Here is an 18,636-nt window from a genome sequence, read left to right on the forward strand (position 1 = left end):
AAATTAAAATTTTAAATGCCATGCTCTTTCTACTATGTTTAATATAATGTTTTATTAGAAGAAAAAAGAGAAGTGGAAGTTTAAAAATGTTGACAATATTGAATTCAGTTTAGTCTTTAATATTCAAAGTATTCCTCTGCAAAGGTCTTAAGAATCCAGAATAACAAGAGTTGGAAGGGACACTGAAGGTCCTCTAATCCAACCCACTGCTCAAGAAGGAGACCCTGTACCATTCGAGATGTGGCAACTATATAAAAAGAGGAAATATTAAGCAAATGCCATACCACACATGGGTTTACTAAAATCATCGTACCTTGCCAACAAATAGAAAGTTGTCCTCTCAAATACTTCCTAATATCGAAGGAAATTAACTAAAGATTTCTGTGATTATCATAACTTGGGAAACAATAACCAAGCTACAACTCCAATAGTATGATAAGGTCTGATCCAAGTTTTTTGTTTGTACAAATTAATAATTGTAAAATAGATACATCAATGTCTATGGAGGCAGGGAGCAAGGGATGAAACATGTGTCATAATGTTGCATTGTGCTGTGATCTTTTCATCATTTTGATGTCATCGTGGTTAGGAATAGATGCCTATGGATGGATGTTTAAGTAGAAGGAATAGCAGAGGCAGTAAAGAACCTTACTTGGCTTGTTAAGAGAAAAGATGTTCAGAATAAACACTTGGTCTTTGGCTGAAAATGGGAAAAATCTAATCCTAAACAAATGTTCGTGACAATCTAAACACACAGAGTACTGTTATTTCATTTTTTCAAAATTATCCTTCCCATTTTTGACTTGTAAAATTCAGAAAAGAGATTCACTGAATATTCTCTGTAAGGATGGTATACTTCCCCAACAGTTTTTGGAAGTCTGAAAAAATAAAATGTATTTCTCTTGTCATAATTTTGGGCTATAGAAATATAGACTGAATGTTAATGTTCTCATTGAAAAATAAAGGCAATAACAGGCAATTTTTAAAAAAACACAGAAAAGACCATTGCTTGCTTCAAGAATGAAGCATGAGTGCGATGTGCAGTTACACTTTTATTAAAAAGTACAGAAACTGAGAGGCATTTCTAAGGAAGGCTGAAATTCCCAGCAGTTTGGAAATGGTTGAAATAAAACAAAATTCAAACATTTATCGAAAGATCAATCCTATTCTAAGTTATTTCATGAACCTATTCACTCATCTATGGAAGCAACAAGCAACTCCATTGTTCTCATTGTTAAATATTCATGTATTTGATGGACTGTTATTAAATAAAAATTACCATATGCATGAGCCCCTATTTATCTTTATACTTTCATGTCACCTTTCTTATCTCAAAATGATTCAGCACATTAATTTGTCATAAAATGAATTAATAGTCAAACATAACATTCATAGTAAGAACTATTTAAAAGAATTCATTCCAAAATTAACAGAAAAATAACTGCAAAAGTAGATAGTGTCATTCTAGCTGTTATAAGCAAATAGATAACCTATGACAACTAGTCAGCAAAGGCACCCACTCCGGGAGGAAGAAAAAGCCAATGGATGTATATACAAGGAAGGACCATGCTCTGCATCATGTATGCAACAGTCAGTGATAATTTTGTTCTCAGACTTCAGTAAACAAATAGGCTTGAACTGCTCCATTTTACCAGTTAATATGAGAACCTGGAATTTTAGAGATATTTGCACAAAGAATGATAAAATTCTTCCACCGTTTCTGGCACAACTAATAAGAGTATTTCTTTCATACACAAAGCTTAAGTCAACTTTCCTCAAGTTGTCCTTGAGAGCACTATAAAATTATAATGGGTGGCATTCTACTATTTTTCTTTTCTACTTTTTACATCATACTCTTTGACTTTAAAATTAATTCTCTATTCCTAGGAAGCCTGGTAATTTTGTGAGAGAAATCAAGTAAGAAGAATCCTTGTTATCTCACAAACTTTGATGTAGAAGATTCTGGAAAAAGAAAGCTATCATTATTTAAAGCATAGGTATATCACATAGATTATCTTCACATAGAGGATCTTCAGAGATTTCAGATTATAACTCTTATAAATCCCAGACAGATGACTAACGGTTCCCACCAATTGGACTGATGGTAATTGTAGTCTAAAACATATATGAGGGTGGTATTCCCTCATACAGCTTCCAATTCCCTAGCTATGAATTTAGAATACCTCCAAAAAGGTTACCAAATGGTAATCTAGATAAAGGTGAAATAATTCAATATGTGGACAGTCATACAATTATATTTAAATACGTTTTTGTTTTTATTTTGGCCTCACCTACTTGGTCTCACCCACACACATGTACACACACATGCAAACACAATTTCTAAGCTTGGAGCTAAGAGCAATCCTGAGCCTGAAATAAGTTATTCATTGCTGGTAGAGGGTGTTTATTGTGGTTATGAATGTAAAATGCAATGGTTAATGGGTAGAACTACAACTCAAAGAAGAGTTCTAATTCATCTTACTTCTGCCATGAGTTATACAGCTAGTAATCTTAGAGTACGGGTGTGTCTGAGAAACATTCTGAACTACTGCATCTTCTTCCCCCTCCTCATTTTCAACATTATCCTCAACATTGCCAAATGATCTCAATAACATTTTGAGAGGAATATTATTTCTTCAGAAAATGAGGAAAGCAGTGGACTCACCTCACCCACACTCTTCATTGAGCTCCCGATCTTGTTGGATGCACCTGGAAAACGATCAAGATCCCAGCGTGGTATCTTGGTTACTATGTAATCTAAGCTTGGTTCAAAACAGGCAGTGGTGTTTCCAGATACTACATTCTCAATTTCTGGTAGTGGGATCCCAAGAGCTATTTTGGCAGCTATAAATGCCAAAGGATACCTGGCATTAAGAACAAAAAGAAATATTTTCATAGGTAATCAGAATCATAGGTTGGAAAGTACTCAGGTAATCCTCAATTTAGGACCATAATTGAGCCCAATATTTCTGTAGATAAGTGAGACAGTTGTTAAGTGAGTTTAGCTCCATTTTATGACCTTTATTGCCACAGTTGTTAAGTGAAATACTGCAGTTGTAGTATGATTGTAAAATGAAACTGGCTTCCCCATTGACTTTGCTGGAACACTGCAACTGTCATAAATATGACTCAATTGCCAAGCATCTGAATTTTGATCACATGACCATGGGAATGCTGTAATGATTGTAAGTGTAAAAAACGGTCATAAGTCACTTTTCTCAATGCCGTTGTAACATTGAATGGTTATTAAGTGAATGGTATTGGAGATCTTCTAGACCAACCCTCTGCCCAAATCAGGAATCTTCAGACCATCCAAACATTAGTAGAAAACTTCCAGTGATATAACACTTAAAGAATTGTTTATTTAAGTGACATTATATTTCAGTTTATTGTTCACTGCTTGGAAATGCAGTTCATTTAATAAATATTAAACATTGGGCCCAGCTCATAACAAATTAGTGGTGTAGCTTCTTTTGCCCATATTTCTTCAGTATGTTTGAAGGACAGAAACATTGTATAATGTATATTTCTTACAGTTATTGTCTAGACTACTGAAAATGTAGAATGCTGTAGTAGACAGTATTCATTTGATCTTGAGTACAGCAAATAAAACCAAGTATGGTTGGTTAATGCTTGGAAAACCATATACATTGTAAAATTATTCTATGTGCATTTACACATGAAATAATGAATCAAAACAAAAGAGGCTATTGGAGGAAAAGCACAGAGAATCAAAAGCTTTTGCATATCACAGAATTGTAGAGAAAAGATCACAAAGATCATCTAATTCAGTATTTCTCAGCCTCAGTTACTTTGTAAGATATGTGAACTTCAACTCCCAGAATTCCCCAGCTAACATTCCCCAACCAGCTGGAATTCTGGGAACTGGAATACACACATCTTACAAAGTTGCTGAGGTTAAGAAACACTGATACAGTTCAACCCTACAGCAGCTGCACAAACCCCTTAGGTTCGGTCCAATAAGCACATAGAGACCAGACAACTTATTTTTCTTCAAGACAGACAGAACTTTATTTTGCTCAATATTTTTCTTCAAGGCTTCAGAATCTTTTTAGCTTCCTCATGATTTCTGGAAGACTCGGGGAATATCTAGTAAGGTCTGCTTGAGCTGTGTTCAGCATTTCCATTCCCGAGGAAAAGAAGAAGAAGAAAAAAAACCCCTAAGGTTACAGCATACTTTGTACACCTACAGAATTTAATTTTTCACTCCAGGCATGAAAGGAATCCTTGAAGAAAAGACATCAAAGTTGACATGCATGACATACAGTACTGATAATCAAGCAACTCTAGAAAGAGTGTCCAGCCTGAGGGTGAAGGCTGCATGCAGCCCTGGGAAGTCTCTTCATACACTTAATTATTAATTTTAACACAACAGAATTAGAAATGTATTAAATATATGAAGAAGGCATTCATGAATTTAACTGAAATTGACGTATGTTTGGCTACGTACTTAAATATTTCCAAAGGCTTTTTTTTAAAAAAAAAAAAATTCCAAATGCTTCCTTTACATACTGTCCACCCATTACTGTTTCCAGACTTACCCTGTGGCCTTCGATGCCAAGGCAGAGCTTCTAGAAAGTCGAGCATTAACTTCAATGATGCAGTACTCCAGAGAGGTGGGATTTAAGGCATATTGGATATTACACTCCCCCACAATGTTCAAGTGGCGGACAACGTTGATGGTTGATTTCCGTAGCATCTGTAATTCTTCATTTGAAAGGGTCTGGCTGGGAGCCACCACAACAGAATCTCCTAATTGAAGAAGAAAAAGAATTGGATAGCAGTGATCATGATTTAGTCTAACCGTGCAATGTTTGATCTGTATTAATGCTAGAGACATATTTTAAACCAACAAATAGATTATCAATAAGCATGCACAGAACTAAAATGCAAGGGAATAAATGTACTTAGTACTGTAAGCAAATTTATTTATTTGATACAATTTAAAATAAAATTTAAATTGAGCCTTTGGAAGTAGACAATGTACAAAAAATATACATACATGCATGTGTACACACATGCATTATAAGACACATTAAGTAGAAAGATTCTAACATGCTGACCAACTTTTAACAATCTTTTGTTCCGTGTATCTTGAATTCCACATAATTTTGATGAAACTGAATCTGTAATAAAATAACTGCATTCTACTGTATATATGTACCTACCTGCTGCAATAATGCTCCAGATGAATGAGTTATTCCTTACAATTTCAAATCTTTTCAAGGTTCCTTGAAGCTATTAATACATATTAGTTTTGTGCCAAATATTTGAAAGAAGTGATTCATGAAATTCGGGAGTGCATTAAAAAGACTTTTTTGTAATAATTAAAGCAGCTTTTTCATTTATATACCTCAAGCAAAACAAAGCTCAAGCTTGCAAACAACATGGCTGTTTTAATGATTCTAACCAACTAACCAATCCTCTCATATCCCTATCTGGCAATCTCTGAGGTCAAAATGTCCAAACCTTGGACAGAGATGGAGGTTAAAGGGGGCATTTGGTGTTAAGACTGGATTTGGGACATTGGATCAATACTATAGTCCCACAGATGTCAGAATTAAGCCTTGGGACTCCAATGACAAAGTTTTAAATAACAATATGACAATGAGCTAAGCAAACATACCTGTATGAACTCCCATTGCATCAACATTTTCCATATTGCAGACAGTGATACAATTGTCAGCTGCATCTCTCACAACTTCATATTCAATTTCCTTCCATCCTACCACTGATTTCTCCACAAGAATTTGATTGGTCATTGCAAATGCCTTGATGATTATAGAGAAGAGAAAGTCATAAAGTTTTATAGTTCTGCTAAAAAAATTAACATTTCCTAGTGCTCTTGAAACAGTTGTGTCAAAGGGCTATTTCTATGAATAAAAACAGACTTGCAAGAGCAGCTGGACTACATAAAGAAATGCACAATACTTTCAGTGAAATTTTCCAAAAATCTGTTTATCATCATGAAGCATAGATGGGTGCATGCTGCAGGATGGCAAGAATATCACAAACAAGACTCTGGAGTGTGGGTGGCTACTGCAGGGAGCATGGGGGTCGTGTGGATAGGTCTCTGAAGTACAGATGGATGTCCTTTTTCAGCACCATTGTAACTTTGAATGATTGCTGAATGAGTGGGCATGAAGCAAGAAATATCTATAAAGCTAATGAACACACTAAGTTTTCTTAGTCAAAATACATTCCAAATCTAGAGTTTCATGATACTGTATCAGTCACTATTTAGATGGCTTTTAGATGAACAAAAACAAAGGGAACAGGTCTGTCAATAGAGACCAGCCTTGAAGCTTAAATTGATATTTTATATTCAATAGTATATTTTATATTTAAAAATATGCAAGAAATAAACCTCAGGAAAATAACATTTTCTCCCCAGTTAATCACATATATTTGGCTTGCTTGTTGTATTCAAATCTAACTTTACCATCTGGCAGAATGAGGTGGTCACCATAGATGGCAGAGAGCCAAAGCCTTAACATCATAATCTGGCCAGAAGCCTATGGTGAAAGCATTAATCTTTTGCCAGCATTGAAAAAAAATTCCACTGTCAGCTATTTGCATATTGAACTAGAATAAGATGCCTAATAATCTACTTTGGGATGATTTCTGTTTATCTAGTTACAAAAATGGTAAATATGCTTTACTTTATTTTCTGACTCTAAATTTCCAGAGGCTACAATTTAATAGTATTATTTTGTATATAATGTAAGTGGGCATTATAGTATTCTGCTTCCTTTCAATAATTCTCATAGTATGGTTCAATTAATCATGAGTACACAACAGTGTTCCCATACATCATCTAAGTAAAGATGTCTCTCTTCCTTTGCAAGCAGGCTATGATCCTAACATCTTTCAGTGACAGAGGCCCTCCCTATGGCTAAATTTTTTGTTATTAAGGCAAAGATTTCCAAAGGTGAAAAGCTCATCCATTCCAAAGGATGAGAACTTCAAAGAATGAAAGTGTTTCCATTTCCATAATCTATTGAGGTTGTCCCCTTGTTCATATTTTCAGATACCAATGACATCCCCCACATAACCCATCAGTTCTGAGGATCCATCCATCACTTTTCAGAGTTAGCAAGTTTTATAAACTCCCTAGGCAGAAAAAAATGCTTTATTCTACAGAAGATTATCCATCAACACAAATATAATAAAAATATTAATATTTTAAATATTATTGGATACTGATTGTTTCATTATCCATTATCATAAAATATATCAATATGAAAAGGTGAAATTGGATAAATGGATAAATGAATTTTCAGGCTGAATTTGCTAGTTGCTTAGAAAATACATGGACTAGGGTAAAAGGAAATGGAATGCTAGTTTCCTTTGTAAATTAATTTATTTTTAAAAAAATAATTTGTGAACATTCTGTTCAAACCTTTGTTATTACTTTGGAGTGATGATTTTTAAAAAAACTTCCAATTTTACATGTTTTTCTTGTTATTGTGTGTTATTATAAAAACTTATGGCAGTTTTTATATCTATTTTATAGAATAATTATTTATTTGTTATAAATTACAGTTATTTATTTTTTGATTAATTACAATTATAAGGGTATAGTTATATATACAGATGTTATACTTATATGTTCTTATTTAACATAAAATAGCTGTAACAATGAGGTAATGTCTAATGTACAAACCTATTTTTTCAGTATCTGATGGATTCAAATCAATGTTAAAGTGCTAATTATTATATTATTTATATATTTGTATAATTATTATATAATATTGAGTATTTACACTAATAGTCAGATGGAAGTACTGCTGGTGTTTGATGTTCCCATCGTATACTAACAAAGATGCTGAAACTGAATTTTCAGGGTACACACTGTCCAACCTATGGCTTATGACTCTGCCTGCTGTGCCCCGATTTCCACCTTGGATTTATGTATTTCATTTATTAAATGTTATGCTGCCCATCTCCCCTGCAAGGTGACTCTGGGCAGATGATCCCTGAGTTTCAGGTGTGATACCAAAATACTACCAAAGAACAACCAGAACAATACCTTGGTAGTAAGATCCAGGAGACTTTCCTTGTCAATGCATAAACCTGATCCTAGTCCTCCCAAGGCATAAGCTGAGCGGATCATAACAGGATAGCCAATTTTTTCTGCTGCTTCCAAAGCATCTTCTATCTGCCACAATACAAAAATGAACAGAAAATAAGATAACAGTAGATAACATATTCCTGTGTACACACTTCATGGGAATAGATAAGATTCTCTCAGGATATTCAATAACATTGACTTTTCCTCACCTTATGACTAACTGACCACAATGGGTAATGGTAGGTAGAGATTTAAGGATTTACTCTCTGCTCTCTCTTTCTCTATCATTCTCCCCTATTTTTATCTAAGAAATTGCTAACTTCTACTCCCTTGCCTTTGCCTTTCTTCTCATGCATCCATACATAAAGCATGGACTCTCATTCATCTCCTGGTAGGATATCATTAGCTAACTGCTAGACTTTGTTTATTTTTCCTTAAATAAATCTTTTTTCTGTTATAATTGTGAAACCTGCTTCACTAATCATTGCTCAAGATCTGCTCTCAGGAATTCTTAAGTGCACACATAGAACAGTTCTACCTGTAATAGTATTATTAACCCAGACTAAAATGAGTCTGCAAAAGGATTCCATAAAAGAGAGAGAAAGGGTAACTCTCTTTAGCAGTTAAAAAAAAAGGGATTAGAAAATAAAAGTCATGACAAAATTAGAATGATTTATCTGGGGGTGAACAAATTCATTGTCCTAACCCCAGTAGTGGGATTCAGCCAGTTCACACCACTTCAGGAGAACCCGTTGTTAACTTTCTGAGCAATTAGGCAAACTTTTTTTTTTTTTAATTTGATTTATATGCCGCCCTTCTCCGAAGACTCAGGGCAGCTTACAATGTGCTCAGCAATAGCCTTCATCCTTTTGTATATTTATACAAAGTCAGCTTATTGCCCCCACAACTGGGTCCTCAATTTACCTACCTTAGAAAGGATGGAAGGCTGAGTCAACCTTGAGCCTTGGAGAGATTCGAACCCTGCAGTAATTGCAGGCAGCTGGTCTAAATAACCAGCTTAATAACAGGGTGCCTTAAACCCCTGTACTACCAAGGCTCTTTTTCCAACTTGGTTGTTGGAAAAAATCATTAGGGCAGAGAACCAGTTGTTAAATTACTTGAATCCCACCACTGCCTAAACCTAACCCTATCAATAGAGTTGTTCATTACTTTATAATCAATGGACTTTAATAGGACAAAAACCATTTTGAGTTAACTGTTAAATCATGTTAGCATTTAAATAATATTAAAAATTGAAGTTATTTGCTCAAAAACAATTACCCCCCCCCCCCAGTAAAATATCAGAATGGTATTTTCCTCTGTATTCTGTATTAAAGTTCCTCTGTATTTAATGTACTGCAAATGCTCAATCAAGTTATCTGACTTTTCCATTAACAGAACTAAGTTGGGGTCATGAAGAAGAGAAGTGGGTAGGCTCTGTAGTGCTTCTTCTCTGCTTGTCCTACCCCTGGCCAGAACTGGATAGATCTGCCTGTGATGAAGAACTGTGAAGAAATGGCACCTTCTCTAGCTGGAGGCAGAGACTAGGGTGTATGGCATGGTGATACCTTTACCTTTCAACTTGTAAGGTCTTTGGAGAGACAAAGTTTGCTGCAGCAGCACCACTATTCATACAAAGACAGTGGGACAAATGATAGACTGAAAGGGAAAACTTTCAAAATATACTCTAGACCTGCCTGCAAATGGGATGCCATATATTCCCTTCACTAGAATTATGCTTTATTCCTGCCTTCTTCATATATATTTGTGAGTTAAAATATATTCAGAGCAATGATAAATGGAGAATTATATCCTGTCCCCAGTTAGGATGACATGGCCTCCACACTTAGACACATCACCAGTTCAGCCATTATAAACTATCACCAGATTTATTATTTGAAATTTGATTTACCGATTCCACAGCATAGCTGGGAGCAATCTTCTCATTAATTTCATTCAGTTTGTCTGAAAACATCTGTCTGTCCTCAGTAGCCATGATAGATTCAACTGATGTTCCAAGGACCTTCACTCCATATTCCTGCAAAATGCCACGTTTAAACAGCTCCACTCCTGTACACAGAATGAATTGGATCAATTAGCATTCACAAATGTTCAGAAATCTTTTCTCCTTAGCAACTGATTCCTTAGCTATGATGGGGAAGTGAAGGCAGGCCATCGTGTTACATATAGGATCATATAGGGCCAGCTAGCATGAATGTGCATCAATTCAGTTCTGGTGTAAGAAAAGTGGGAGTTAGTTATTTCTACAATTTATGTGCCATTCCATTTCCAGAGACTCTGAGGAAAATATAATATTGTTTGAAAATTAAAAACAAATATTGGTTAATGAAACGATAACTAATGCACCTTTCCAGTTACCATGATCTTACTCATCCCCAAATGCCTTTCTGAATAAGCACATTTTTAAATCACTCTAAAAATGTAGCGGGGGAGGGGGGTAATCAAGATATCTGAGAGTAAGCAGAATTGGAAGGGAGAGACCCTGAGAAGGCTCAAGCCCGGAGTCCCTGAAGGAGGAATTCCTTTAATGATGGAACCTGTCAAGCCCACACAATTGACAAACCAAAGAAACAGAACCACATGGATTCCAGAAAAAGTTGAATTCCCAGCCACTGAATTAAGACACAGACTCTTTGAAATGCTTCCTTTCCTGTATTTTACATTTGGTCTGTGTTACCTTTTCTCACAGATACAGGAAGTCCTCATCTTATGATCATAACCAAAATTTGTATTGTTAATGGTTGTTAAGCAAATTACTGTATCCCTTAAGTGAATCTGGCTCCCCCACCCTGCATTGACTTTGCTTATCGGAAACTGGCTGGGAAGGTTGCAAATGGTGATCACATGACCCTGGTGATCTCTTGAGGCCTGAGCCTTCTCAGGGACTCTCCCTCCCAATTTTGCTTATTCTCAGATTTCCTGACTACCCCTTCCTTGCTACATTTTTGGAATGATGTAAAAATGTGGTTGTTCAGAAAGGCATTTGGGGATGAGTAAGATCATGTTATCATATTTGTTTTTTATTTTCAAACAATATTATATGTTCCTCAGAGTCTCTGGAAATGGAATGGCACATAAATTGTAGAAATAACTAACTCCCACTTTTCTTACACCAGAATAGAACTGATGCACATTCATGCCAGCTGGCCCTATATGACCCTATACATAACAATTCTGCAAAAATTGTAAATACATGTCAATTCCCAAGCACCCAAATTTTGATCACTGTTTCACTTGTAATGATCTTAGGGCAAGGGCTAGTCGTAAGTCAGTTTTTGACTTTTACCAAGTCAAGGGTTGTAAATCAAGGATTACCTTCATAGGATTTTCTCTGATGCATTAGAGAAATCCTATAACTTACCACAGTTCAGAGCCGTTTGTCCACCCATGCCAAGAATTAATCCATCTGGTCGTTCTGTTTTGATGACTTCTGTAACAAAATGTGGGGTGATTGGAAGGAAATAAACAGTGTCAGCCTGCTTTAAGCCAACTTCATTTGTCTGAACTGATGCAATGTTGGGGTTCATCAGAACAGTTTTCACATTTTCTTCCTGGAAAAACAAAACAAAATGAATTTACATAAGTAAATCTAAAGTTATAAAGTAAGTTTAAATAATAAGCCAGTCAACACTTTTATTTATTTTTTTTAAAGATAAAAGTGGCTTTTTGAGTACTTGGGAGTGCTCAACTAGCAGCTGGCTGCATTTCCTTAAAGGAGCCGCATCATTTCATAAGTTTGTGTAGCTGCCTTATTAAACATTTAAAATAATTCAGAGGAAGGTCTGCAATGGCAATTGTACTTAGGCATACTTATCATTGCTCTATTATGCATCACTTTAATCAGACATTGAAACTTTAGCCTAGAGAATTCAGGGCTTCCCAGCCTTCATAATTATGAACATGTTTTCCTGAAATCAGGAAAAAATGTACCCCATGCAGACTATTAGTAGAAAGGATTTTTTGTGACTGAAATATTATAATCCAAGTTCCCTTGTCACACATGACATAAAAAACACCTTTAACTCACTTGTTACATCACAAAAGGTAACAGAAAAATATCTAGACAATGTTAAGCTTCTTTAAATGGCATTGGATTCAATAGATTAAACACCCCAAAAGTCTTTAGCTTTCATATTAAAATCACTAGAAATGAAAAATATTTCACTTGGGTGCATCATGCACATTTTCTCAGAAGGGAGAATTGCTCTTAGCAACCAGAAATCCGATGGGCACTCTCTTTCACTCTCACTCTCTCTCTCAAAAACATAAAAATAAAAAATGAAATCACATTTTGTAATCCATACCTCATACTGTGCTATTATAATTTTAATCTCTTTATTAGAAAGATATTATGTAAAAATCCAAACATGAAGACTGGTAAAAGATTCCTTTATCCCTAACTGCATGTACAGTGAGAAACCCAATTATTATCCCATTTATAAAGCTATTTCCTGTAAGATATCATATTTCATAAATAATTCAAGGATTTCAAAGTCTGTTACTTGCTTCTGCAAATATGGGTCTAATGCAAAGTTGCAGATAGTACTTGTAATGCAGCAAAAATACTTTATTTTTACTGCATTACCAAAATTACTGGAAGTTTATTTTACAGTAATAGCATACATAAACCCTGAACATCTCAGTAAATTTAGCCTACATGGTGATTTGTGCTCTGGTTAATCCAGAGATCTGTTACCTGTCCGTTGCCACATCATTTAAAATATTATTTGCACTTCCATCCTCAGAACAGAGTAACAGATACGAAGCTGACGTAGAAAATAATAAAATGCATTTATTCACAATCAAACACTCTTTTTACCATTTATAGTAAATCACCTTAAATCATTTATGTGAATTATTTCATTGCATGCTTATTAATAATGGAATCCACTTAGAAGTTCAGGGGAGGTACAGAGTTCATTCTCAATGAATAATAGAGGCAGTTAGTATGTCATGTTTCTATATTGTGTCAAAGATTTTATAAAAGCAGAACAAAATCTTCTTGTCTGAAAGAGCAGGAATGGCTATGGCACATGCCAGCATTTCAATGTCCTTGTTCTTACCTTCATGGCTTTCACAGCCTGGGAGCCAGAATAATCAAATTCTCCTGCTTGACCAATAGACAAACCACCAGATCCTAGGATGAGGACTTTGGAAACCTTAAAATAATCAGAAAAGTCCGTTTTTCATTCATTCATTCAATCAATCAATCAATCAATTTCTATGGCAGTCCATCTCAGTCAACAATTTGGGGTTATATTAGCACATACATTCTCAGCCTTTTTAAATCAAGGAAGCTATGCCCTAACTTCTTTTTTTCTAACAGGAATAATTGATGCTTCCCCTTTCACTCTGTTCCTGTTGATTATATAATTGCAATGAGAAGGACATTAATTTTCAAGCATTTCAAATACTAGTAACCATTATGGGTAGCTAGACAGCTGGAAATTCTTGAAGCTCTAATCTCAAGTGATCTAGAAAAGCTACACAGTCTACCTTTTGGATGGAAAGCACCAAGGACTTCACAGTTCAACCCTAAGCTACAACAATACTGATGGACGCCAATCATGAATTTGAGCTTTGTTCAAAGGAACACATTCTGTGATAAGGGGCTGGAAAGTTAGACTTTATGATTCTCATGTCAGATTGCTAGGTTGCAGCATGACTAAGTCTGTGGTACAAATGGTTTAGGATTGGGGGGGTGGGGGGATAAAATGCAGTAACAAATATAATTTGTTAAATCAGAATGTCTCCACAATGGTAGAAATGAAATGTTTAGTCAGGAAACTCTTCTTACATGAGCCCAGGTAAGAAGAGGCTGATTGCTGCATTCTGGAATATAAGCAAAAACCTTTCTTGTGACTAGTAGACGATTCTTGCCATTCAAAGCAAGTTCTAAAACAGAACCATGATGAACAGTGGCTCAGATTACACCTCAAGGAGACATGTCCTAAGTCATGAAGATCTAATAGATTATAACTCTAAATAAACCAGTAAAAAATTATCCTTTATATACTAAAAGGATGCATTCCAACCTTCATCATATTAATAATCATTTGTAGCAAAACTAGTGTTAATGTAAATTTCATGTGTAACAAAATCAAGACAATTTTAGCAAGGAATTTTGGTTATGCAGATTTCTAGTAATGTTTCTATCCAGTTCATATAATAACAGCAATAATCAATATGGCTAATATTTCAGATAAAGATAAAATAAAGCACAGTAATATACAGACCTCAACTCTTGAAGTTGCAGCTGTGATTTTGGGCAGCACTGAAGGAATGCTTGTATCTTTTCCCTTCTTGATGAGCGAGATAAATGAATCAAATATGAACTAGAAAAATAAACAATAAAGTATAAGTAAAGGTAAAGGTTCCCCTTGCACATATGTGCTAGTCATTCCCGACTTTAGGGGGCAGTGCTCATCTCCATTTCAAAGCCAAAGAGCCAGCACTGTCCGAAGACGTCTCCATGGTCATGTGACCGGCATGACTAAACGCCGAAGGTGCACGGAACGCTATTACCTTCCCACCAAAGGTGGTCCCTATTTTTCTACTTGCATTTTTTGCGTGCTTTCGAAGTGCTAGGTTGGCAGAAGCTGGGACAAGTAACGGGAGCCCGTTACACGGCACTAGGGAATCGAACTGCTGAACTGCCGACCTTTCGATCGACAAGTTCAGCGTCTTAGCCACTGAGCCACCCCATCCCTTATGTATAAAGTATAGCAGTCTCAAAAAAGACTATATTCATTATTCATCCCATTTGAATAGAATTCTAGAATTATAATTGGCACAATAGTTAATTCAAACTAGTGTGTATTTGTCATGTTTCATAAAGTGTGACCCTGTACACAAGGAGAAAAAGAACAATTCAAATTGTGTGGTAAAGGAGGACAAATTATTATTGGCTATACTGTGGAGCCACTGATCTAAAACAGTCCTAAACATAATCTCCTTTAAGAGTATTTCTGATTTTGTGATCAAACATGCTTAAATTATGCAAGTCTCCTAAGTCTTATGAGTTTTTTCTTCACCCATTTCAATTTTTCTTCTCTCATTTCATTCTGTTCTTGAGAGATGATCTAGGTCCAGGGCTCATTTAAATTCCCGAAAAGAATTAAAAAGCAAAAAACAAAAACATACCCACACAAGTCATTCAGGAGGCACAATTTCAGTCTATTACATTTAACCTCTATTATTTGTCAATCATCTTCTTCCACATACACAACCTTACTTCAGATTACTTATCCTAACCATTTTTTCCCCAAGTATTTTAACATAAAAGCAAGCAAATGTCTAGGGAGATTCTCAATCATCCAGGATTGCCCCAAAGTTGCTTTTTCAAAAGGCAACTGGACTTTCTTTGTTTTTCCTTGAAGACGTTTCGCTTCTCATCCAAGAAGCTTCCTGAGTCCCGAGTCAGTTTGGAACCAGTTTGGGACATCAAAGCAAGCAGTTAGAAAAAGTTAGATGCTGTATTTTTTTTCCTCAAATGAATATACATAAAGAAGCGCTTCACATAAATTCTGTTATTACTATCATAAGCAAAGGATTTGAATGTTTTTATTACAATAACTTAACAAGCCAACAAAATTATCCCTCCAGAATTTGCTATTTAGTTTCATTAGCATTCTCTTGATAATTAGGTTATGAACTTAATTACTTTAATTAATAATTAACTTAATTAATAAATAAATTCTTTGCATTATATCCCAAGCAAACTAAACAACCAAGGGCCTGAGAAATTTAATGCACACTTCTCATACAATCTGCATGAAAATCTAAATGACAACTAGGAGCTTCGGCTGTTGATTTACAACAGAGTCTCATATAAATGTGGATTTCTATTGTGTGGGTTTTTATTGGCCAATAACTTTGGCTTGCTCATATCATGGACCAAATCTACCCATCTTTAATTTCTTGTTTATTACAAAGATATAATAACAATCTGCCTCAGAAATTTAAACTGAATAATGTGGTTGTCCATTACGAATCTTGTGAAATTTTCCCTAGCTGTATTTCCCAGGCTTGAATTTACTGCATTATTTATTCACTTCATTCTTGCAGGTTAAAGTCCTCTGTGTAGTGAATTTCTTGAGGATGAAAATAGTATCTCACCAAGAATTAGTAAAGCATGTTTTATGATAGAAATAGTGTTAATTTTAAAAGAGACATATTACAGGGATAAATAAAGTCTGGAATCTAGCTACCGATGTCCTGCCTGTGGCCAGTAGATCATAAGGTGCACTGAAAATTTGGTATCCCTGGATTTGGGCCTCTAATATCCCTTCTCACTGACTCATACACCAATCACAATTCTCATAATTTATTGAGGGATGTCATACCAATCTTGGAGTAAAGGCTTAATGAATTCATCTGCCAGAATCTCATTTAGTGAACAGAATTTTAGTTCACTGAGTTCCTTTTCTTGAGCATCTTGCACAAAGTGGTGATTGGGTCTATATATTTTGTTTTGAAGGTAGGTTTTCTTCATTTGGGAGAATTGAATATATCCTGTATTTGTCATTCCTCCGTTTCCATTCCTTTTTGTTTTAGGAAGTAATCTCCCATAGGTCTTCTGAGGCAGATAGCTTTAGTTAGTCTTAAGAATTCAAGATCTTTTATCTTCTGTGTTTGTTTCAGGAGATAACTTTCTCACTTCTTTTCTTCTATCTAGCTGTCAAGGTAGTCAGAGAAGCTTCCCAAATTTTCCAGGTCTGCTTCCTTGTTAGGTTCTCACTCTCTTGCCTGTTCCTCTTAGCTTGGCAACAATCACATAGATAAGAAAGTATGGCTAATTCTCATTTCTAAATCTGGAGGAAACAGTTGAGTTTGAGGGTTGCAGAGAAGAGTGGTGGATGAAGGGAAATATTACTTATATCTTAAACTCATTGCTCCTCCTGTGTAAGTTGGACATCTGCATCTACCTGCCCTCCTCACATATAAAGTTTCAGTCTTACAGAGATTCCCAAATTCAGACTGGAGGATTAGCTCAACATTTATAAAGGGTTTTTTTCTGTTCCATTGAGCGCATTTATTACTTGTCTTTGATAAATTTCAATCTTTTTTCAGTAAAGTAAGAAAGTCAGTAAGCAATTAAAATGCATTTTTTTCTAAAATGTCTTTTGAATACAATAACTCCAATGAATACTATTAGGTCCCTTTTTTACCTTTCTTGTACATTCTGAAGCTGTTTTCTTATTACACTCACCAAATTACTCAACATATTGCTCATGGGATTACCAAGACAAATCACAGGCGGGGGCTTAAGCTTCATTTTCAAATATGAGAACAAGAAAATGTGCATGTGAATTCATTTACATAATTCTACAACTTCAATAAGGAAAAGGTATTCAAAATGCATTTGAAAAGTAATAGGTCTTTTCAAGGGGAAAGAAATATAGTAAGAAATATACTGTGTTTCTTTCACAAAGATCAGTAATTGGGACCCCATTCTACCTAAATTGAACTGTAAAGTTTAATATAAAGTATTACATAGAACTAAAAACTTAGCAACAACTAAGCCTAAATTGGCATTTCCCATCTTAAGTCTCCCAAGTGATGTTTGACTACAACTCCTATAATCACATCAGCCTCATCAATGTTCAGAATTGGTAATAACTGGAGCCCAACATCTGGAAGTCAAGACCAAAAAAAACTGCCCTAAGTAATTAGACAAATCAAATACTTATGCCTGCCTGCCTGCCTGCCTGCCTGCCTGCCTGCCTGCCTTCCTGCCTGGCTTCCTGCCAGGCTTCCTTCCTTCCTTCCTTCCTTCCTTCCTTCCTTCCTTCCTTCCTTCCTTCCTTCCTTCCAATCATTGATTTTACTTTTGTAAATTGTAGGGTTGTGCACAATGGCAAATTGCACCTCTTTGCAAAGCTGTCTTGAGTCCAATTGCTGAAGTGACCTACTTTGAGGCAGGGCCTTTGTTGAGCCGTCTATCTGCTGCTGCTAACGGAACTCGACAATGACTGCTGAAAGCGGCGTGTGTGTGTGTGATCGGGAGGGCGTGGTCGCGCGTCACGGGTGTTGGTGATGGGTTTTGGGGTGTGGATAGGGCTCTGCTTGCACGGTGATGGGCGAAGCGGGATCGCGTGGGGCGATGGGTGTGGGACTGATAGGGTTAACAGATCCGGGCTGACGTCAGCACGGGACACCCCTAGAAGCCGGAAAGGTGGAAACGGATGCCGGCTTCTCAGTGCGCTATTTAAATAGCGCTAAACGCCAATGCAGGAACTCTGACTTGATTGCTGTTAGCATATCGGTAGCAAGCTATTGCTGTTAGCTGCAAATAAACCATCCTCGAACCACCACCCAAGCGTGTTTCTTTGTGAAATTGCTCTGGCAGCCAGCGTTGCCGAGAGGAAGTCAGAGTTTCCCCCCCCCCCCGCACTCCTTCTTGCCTTCTTGCCTTCGAGGCGCCGGGATGGCCGAGGGAACAAGCCCAGGAAAGGAGGCGGCAAACCAGCAGGCTGTGGAGGAGGAGGAGGACGTGCCGACATCAGCACCGGTAGCGG

The 18,636-nt window shown here is 36.1% G+C and overlaps 1 protein-coding gene across 1 annotated transcript in view; it reads right to left on the bottom strand.

The window, feature by feature from the left end:
• CPS1 (carbamoyl-phosphate synthase 1) overlaps positions 1 to 18,636 on the bottom strand; it is a 177,335-nt gene that overhangs the window by 113,391 nt on the left and 45,308 nt on the right. The window contains exons 11-18 of the mRNA XM_070956779.1: positions 14,353 to 14,451; positions 13,180 to 13,275; positions 11,478 to 11,667; positions 10,008 to 10,165; positions 8,054 to 8,182; positions 5,648 to 5,792; positions 4,563 to 4,773; positions 2,666 to 2,864 (exon numbers count right to left, since the gene is read on the bottom strand). Of these exons, the coding sequence (XP_070812880.1) occupies positions 2,666 to 2,864; positions 4,563 to 4,773; positions 5,648 to 5,792; positions 8,054 to 8,182; positions 10,008 to 10,165; positions 11,478 to 11,667; positions 13,180 to 13,275; positions 14,353 to 14,451 (1,227 nt within the window). The remainder of the gene's footprint in view (positions 1 to 2,665; positions 2,865 to 4,562; positions 4,774 to 5,647; positions 5,793 to 8,053; positions 8,183 to 10,007; positions 10,166 to 11,477; positions 11,668 to 13,179; positions 13,276 to 14,352; positions 14,452 to 18,636) is intronic.

The sequence above is a fragment of the Pituophis catenifer genome, unplaced genomic scaffold, assembly GCF_029215685.1.
Source record: "Pituophis catenifer annectens isolate HBS135680 unplaced genomic scaffold, rPitCat1.0.hap2 SCAF_1, whole genome shotgun sequence".
Classification (NCBI taxonomy): domain Eukaryota; kingdom Metazoa; phylum Chordata; class Lepidosauria; order Squamata; family Colubridae; genus Pituophis; species Pituophis catenifer.